General features: G+C 65.6%; 1 protein-coding gene across 1 annotated transcript; it reads right to left on the reverse strand.

Annotated features, from left to right (window-relative positions):
• Positions 1-342: 342 nt before the first annotated feature.
• Positions 343-6,014, reverse strand: PPP5C (protein phosphatase 5 catalytic subunit; the record flags this gene model as incomplete). The annotated part of the gene is made up of 10 exons (XM_086631005.1): positions 343-405; positions 2,380-2,461; positions 3,336-3,514; positions 3,604-3,644; positions 3,762-3,849; positions 4,671-4,813; positions 5,179-5,284; positions 5,413-5,511; positions 5,599-5,664; positions 5,765-6,014. Coding segments are annotated over 10 exons (1,117 nt in total), but the record flags the coding sequence as incomplete, so codon positions are not given.
• Positions 6,015-6,716: the final 702 nt, after the last annotated feature.

Below are 6,716 nucleotides of genomic sequence, written 5' to 3' on the forward strand. Positions count from 1 at the left end.
AAACCCCACCCCCCTCCCCCCCACAACCACCCCTCCCCCCCACCTCCATGCACCTATTGCTTGTTGGGGGAGGGGCGACAAGGGGCAGCCCCCCCCACACCCCCCCTGGGGGCGGGGTGATGCTGGGGGGGGGGGGACGGGCACCCCCCACCCCCCACCCCTACCCCCCACCCCCCAAACTGGGAGCACTGGAAGGGGGGGGAGGGGAATAAATACAATCTTCCAATATATTAAAACCCCCCTGGGGGGTGCTGGGGGGTGGAGCGGGGGGGGGGCACCCGAGGAGGGGGGTGGGGTGGGGGGGGTGTCACCCACAGATTTGGGGGGGGGCACCCATGGGTGTCACATCATGCCCAGCTGCAGCAGGGTGTTGGCGTACATCATGGGCTTGACGTTGGGGTGAGGCTGGGGGGGGGGAAAGGAGGGTGAGGGGGGGGTGAGGGGTGGGGGGGGCAAGCCTGCACCCCCCAACCCCCCCCCCCCCCTCAAAAATAATCATCCCAGCACTAGGGCACCCATGGGTGCTACCACCTGTAATTGGCACTCCCAGTTGCCCCCGTGGCCCCCCCCAGTAGCCCCAGAGTCCCCCAACAGCCCCCCCCAGCCCCCAAATAGCCCCTATGACCCCCCCAATAGCCCCCCCAGCCCCCAAATAGCCCCCCCAGCCCCCCAATAGCCCCTATGACCCTCCCGATAGCCCCTCCAGCCCCCCAATAGCCCCTACGACCCCCCCGATAGCCCCCCCAGCCCCCCAATAGCCCCTATAACCCCCCAATAGCCCCCCCAGCCCCCCAAATAGCCCCTATGACCCCCCCAATAGCCCCCCCAGCTCCCAAATAGCCCCTAAGACCCCCCCACAAGCCCCAGAGCCCCCCAAATAGCCCCTGCGACCCCCCAATAGCCCTAGAGCCCCCCCCAGCCCCTCAATCAGCCTCTATGACCCCCCCAATAGCCCCAAAGCCCCCAATAGCCCCCCCGGCCCCCCAAATAGCCCCCCCAGACCCCCGATCGCCCAACAGCCCCCCCAGACCCCCAAATAGCCCCTATAACCCCATAGCCCCCCCACCCCCCGAATAGCCCCTAATGCCCCCCCAATAGCCTCTATGACCCCCCAATAGCCCCCCAAATAGCCCAAGAGCCCCCCAGCACCCCAAACAGCCCCTCTGACCCCCCCTCAAGCCCCAGAGCCCCCCAGTACCCCCCCAGCTCCTGAGCCCCCCCCCCCCCCAATCACCCCAAGTTGGGGGGAGGTCTTGGGGGGGGGGGGGCACTGAGAGAGGGTTTGGGGGAGTCCCACAGGTTGGGGGGGGGGGATTTGGGGATCCCCAGGGTGGGGTTTGGGGGGGGTCCCCAGATTTGGGTGGGAGGGGTGCCCACATTTGAGGGGGGGGTCCCCAGGAGGTTCAAGGAACCTGTGGAGGATTTGGGGGGGGTCCAGGGTGGGTTTTGGGGGTCCCCAAGGAGGGGTTGGGGGTCCCAGGTTTGAGGGGGGTCCCCAGGGTTGAGGGGGGGTCCCCAGGGAGGGGTGGGGGGTCCCAGGGTGGGCAGGGGGGAGTCCCCAGGGAGGGGTGGGGGGTCCCAGGTTTGAGGGGGGTCCCCAGGGTTGAGGGGGGGTCCCCAGGGAGGGGTGGGGGGTCCCAGGGTGGGCAGGGGGAGTCCCCAGGGAGGGGTGGGGGGTCCCAGGTTTGAGGGGGGTCCCCCGGGTTGAGGGGGGGTCCCCAGGGAGGGGTGGGGGGTCCCAGGGTGGGGTGGGGGGGGGGTCCCCAGGGAGGGGTGGGGGGGTCCCAGGGTGGGCAGGGGGGGGTCCCCAGGGAGGAGTTGGGGGTCCCAGGGTGGGGGGGGTCCCCAGAGAGGTGTGGGGGGACCCAGGATTGAGGGAGGGTCCCCAGGGAGGGGTGGGGGGTCCCAGGGTTGGGGGGGTTCCCAGGGTTGAGGGGGGGTCCCCAGGGTTGAGGGGGGGGGGGTCCCAGGGTTGGGGGGGGGGGCCCCCAGGGAGGGGTGGGAGTCCCCAGGGAGGGGTGGGGGGGGTCCCAAGGGAGGGCAGGGGGGGGTCCCCAGGGAGGGCAGGGGGGGGGTCCCAGGGTTGGGGGGGGGCCCCCAGGGAGGGGTGGGAGTCCCAGGGAGGGGTGGGGGGGGTCCCAAGGGAGGGCAGGGGGGGGTCCCCAGGGAGGGCAGGGGGGGGGTCCCAGGGTGGGCAGGGGGGGGTCCCAGGGTTGAGGGGGTTCCCCAGGGTTGAGGGGGGGTCCCCAGGGTTGAGGGGGGGTCCCCATGATTGAGGGAGGGTCCCCAGGGTTGAGGGGGGGGGGTCCCAGGGTTGGGGGGGGGGTCCCCAGGGAGGGGTGGGGGGTCCCCCCAACCCGGGGGTCCCCCCGGACTCACCACTGCTGTGAACTGGTGGAAGTCGGGGCGCAGGTCGCTGCCGCGCAGGTGGATGTAGGAGCCCTTGTTGCCCATCTGGTCGCTGGGGGGGACGGGGACGGTTGGGGACACCACGGTAGGGCCACCCCCACCCCACCCACCCCCCCACCCCGTGGGGACACCCGGGGACGGGGACACCTGGGGACACCGAGGTGGAACCCCACGTGAGGACACCAGGCCTTGGGGACACCTGGGGACACCACGGCTTGGGGACATCAAGGTTTGGGGACCCTTGGGGACATCAAGGCTTGGGGACCCATGGGGATACCAAGGCTTGGGGACACCTGGGGACACCAAGGCTTGGGGACCTTGGGGACATCAAGGTTTGAGGAGCCTTGGAGACACCAAGACTTAGGGACATCAAGGTTTGGGGACCCTTGGAGACACCACGGCTTGGGGACATCAAGGTTTGGGGACCCTTGGAGACACCAAGGCTTGGGGACACCTGGGGACATCAAGGTTTGAGGAGCCTTGGAGACACCAAGGCTTGGGGACACCTGGGGACACCAAGGCTTGGGGACCTTGGGCACATCAAGGTTTGGGGACATCAAGGTTTGGGGACCCTTGGACACACCAAGGCTTGGGGACACCTGGGGACACCAAGGCTTGGGGACACCTGGGGACACCAAGGCTTGGAGACATCAAGGCTTGGGGACCCTTGGACACACCAAGGCTTGGGGACATCAAGGCCTGGGGACCCTTGGAGACACCAAGGCTTGGGGACAAAAGAGGTGCTTGGGGACAGCAACACCCCACCCAGGGATACCAAGCCATGGTGACACCCCAGGGATGGGAACACCAAGGCCCAGGGGACCCTTGAGGACCCAACGGAGGGTCACCACGGGTCCATGCAAGCCGGGAAACGGCTGCGACCGGTGGCACCTCTGCTGTCCCCAAGCTCCGGTGGTGACACTCACCAGTAGTTGGGGGCGGAGAAGACGGTGACACACTTGCCGTCGTGGGCCACCTCGTAGCCCTCGGGCTTCACCTCGTGGCTCCTGATGATGTAATCGAGGCGGTTGCGTTCCAGGAAGCTCTTGGTGACATCAGGACCGAACTGGCAGCTGACCCCACGTTTGCTGACGGAACGGCCGTTCTACGGAGAAGGTCAACGTCGCCAGGACCCCTCGGGGACATGGCGGTGGCCATCCCCACGGCGGGGAGGGGACACTTTTGGGGACTCACCTGAGGTTGTGGGTCGGACCAGAGCAGGTCACACATGGGACCTGGGGGGAGAAGGTGATGTCAGGGTGCTCCTCACCGGGGAACATCTCATGACCATGTCCCCAGCACCTCTGAGGACAGGGGACACTTGGGGACATCCCTCGGGGTCCACGTCCCACCTGAGTCCGGGGGTTGGCGGTTCCTCTCGATCTTGCGGATGTCATCGAGGGTGACGCCATCCTCGCTGAAGAGCCCCCCGTGCATGATCTGGGACAGAAGCCACGTTGGTTTGGGGACATCACCGGGGACATCGGGGACCACCCAACCCTTCCCCATCCTCACCCTGGTGGGGACCAAGGCCAGGGGTGAGGAGGGACAGGGACCCCCGAGCCCCTGGGGACAGCGGGGACACCCCCACCTTGCAACGGGGAGAACCTCCATGGGGACAGGGATGGTGAGGACCCCCCACCCAAACCCCACCAGGGATGAGGGTCACCTCATTGCCATGGGGACAGGGATGGTGGGGACCCACCACCCAAACCCCACCAGGGATGAGGATCACTCCAACTCCATGGGGACACGGACGGTGGGGACCCCCCACCCAAAGCCCACCAAGAATGAAGATCACCCTAACTTCTTGGGGACATGGATGGTGGGGACCCCTCACACAAATGCCACCAGGGATGAGGGTCACCCCAACTCCTTGAGGACAAGGATGTTAGGGATCCCCACCCAAATCCCACCAGGGACAGAGGTCACCCCAATTCCATGGGGACAGCAGGGACCACCCACCCAAACCCCACCAGGGATGAGGATCACCTCAACTCCTTGAGGACAGAGATGGTGGGGACCCTCACCCAAACCCTACAAGGAATGGGGTCACTCCAACTCCATGGGGACAGGGATGGTGGGGACCCCCCACCCAAAACCCACCAGGGATGAGGGTCACCTCAACTCCTTGGGGACACAGACGGTGGGGACCCCCCACCCACCAAGGCGCTTCCCAGACAAACCCCACCCTGGGTGGTGACACCCCAAGGGCCAGGTTGGGGACAGGGGTGGTGGTCCCGACCACAGTGGCCCCTCACCAGGACTTTGCCGTTGATGCACTGGGCCAGCGGGAGCCACTCGAAGACCTCGCTGAAGAGGGCGAACATCTGCGCCGTGTACTTGGCCTTCACCTCCCCCTCGAAACCGTAGATCTGGTTCATGTTGTCCGTCTCGTGGTTCCCTGCGGCGGACGCGGTGGCATTGCCAGGCCCAGGGCCGCGGGGGCGGGTGACAAAGCCCCTTCGCTTCCCAAGAACGGGCAAGGAACGAAGGTCCATCACCCAAGATGGAGGAGGAGGGTCTCAAGGACGCGCGACACAACCCCGTGGGACCAGAGAGAGGGGAGGTGGCCCCATAACTGGTGACGTGAGGTCATGACAGGGGACAGGGGACCCGGGACGTGGCCCCACAACGAGAGAAGGAGGACCAAGCTCCATGACCCATAAGCTGGTCCTCCAACTGAGGACAGGGGACGCGGGACAAGGTCCCACCACCAGGGACAGAGGACATGGCACAAGGACTGGTCACCGGCGGTGGCCGCGTTACCTCGGAGCAGGTGGAAGTGATCGGGGTAGAGGAGCTTGAAGCCGAAGAGCGTGAGGATGACCTCGACCGAGAAGGACCCGCGGTCAACGAAGTCCCCGTTGAATATCTGCAACCGGGCTGAGGAAAACATCTCCCCCGGGTCCCCGGCCCCTCGTGCCACCCGTCCCCCGCGCTCGTCCCCACCCCAGGACAGTGGGATCAACGTCGGGGAGACCCTCGGGGTCTGGTGGATACGTAAGGGTTGGATTCGGAGGGCAACCCGTTGAGCTCGAAGATGTTCAGCAGGTCGTAGTACTGCCCGTGGGTGTCCCCGCACACCGTCACCTTCTCCGTCTGCGTTTCGGGACGAGCCGAGGAGGAACGTCACCGCTCGGGGTCTTCGTTCCGTCCCCAAAACCCCACCCCACCCCTGGCACCCACCTCCTTCAACGTCGTTTCTACTAACGTGGGGAGTTTGGCCAACACCTCCTTGACCTGCACCAGGATCTGCCGGGATGGAGGATGGGTGGAGGTGACGAGGTGGGTGGGGGGGACACGCGGGTGACGTTTGGGGCCAGGGAGGAGTTTTGGGGTGGAACTGGGGTACCTGGTAGGCACATTTTCGGTGGAGTTTCTTCTGCTCCTTGTACCACTGCATCAGGTCCTTCATGAAGGTCAACGTCACTTTGCCGCCGTCCAGCTTGGGGCCGCTGTACTCGTCCTCGATGGCTGCGAAACAAACAACCCCCCACCCCGGGGTGGCCGATGACACCAGGAGATGTGTCCCCAAAAAGCCACCATGCCCCTGTTGGCCTTCCCCCACAAACTCGTAGCCCCTCGTGAAGCCTGGTAGCCAGCTGGGGATGATGAGTCTTGGCTGGGGACCATCATGGTGGACCCCGAGACCTTCATGAGGAGGTCCCAAAGCTCTGCTGGGCACCCTTATAGGGACCCTGAGACCCTCACGGGGACCATCATGGGGACCCTGAGACCCTTACAGGGACACCAAGACCATCATTGGGACCCTGAGACTCTCATGGGGACGTCAAGACCCTCACGAAGACCCTGAGATGCCCACGGGGACGCCAAGACCCTCAGGGGACCCAGAGACTCTCAAGGGGACCATCATGAGGACCCTGAGACCCTCATGGGGACACCAAGACCCTCACAGGGACCTTGAGACCCTCACGAGGATGCCAAGACCCTCACGGGGATCCAGAGACCCTGAAAGGGACCATCATGTTGACCCTGAGACCCTCATGGGGACCCTCATGGGGACCCTGAGACCCTCACAGTGATGCCAAGACCCTCACAGGGACCCCAAGACCCTCATGGAGACACCAAGACCATCATGGGAACCCTGAGACCCTCGTGGGGATGCAAAGACCCTGCCGGGGACCCTCATGGGGACCCTCTGAGACCATCACAGGGATGTCAAGACCCTCAGAGAAACCCTCATGGGACCCTGAGATCTTCATGGAGACCCTGAGACCTTCACTGGGACATCAAGACCTTCATGGAGACCTCAAGACCCTCACGGGGAGAGTCTGACCCTCAAA

The sequence above is a fragment of the Tauraco erythrolophus genome, unplaced genomic scaffold (assembly GCF_009769465.1).
Source record: "Tauraco erythrolophus isolate bTauEry1 unplaced genomic scaffold, bTauEry1.pri scaffold_69_arrow_ctg1, whole genome shotgun sequence".
Classification (NCBI taxonomy): Eukaryota; Metazoa; Chordata; class Aves; order Musophagiformes; family Musophagidae; genus Tauraco; species Tauraco erythrolophus.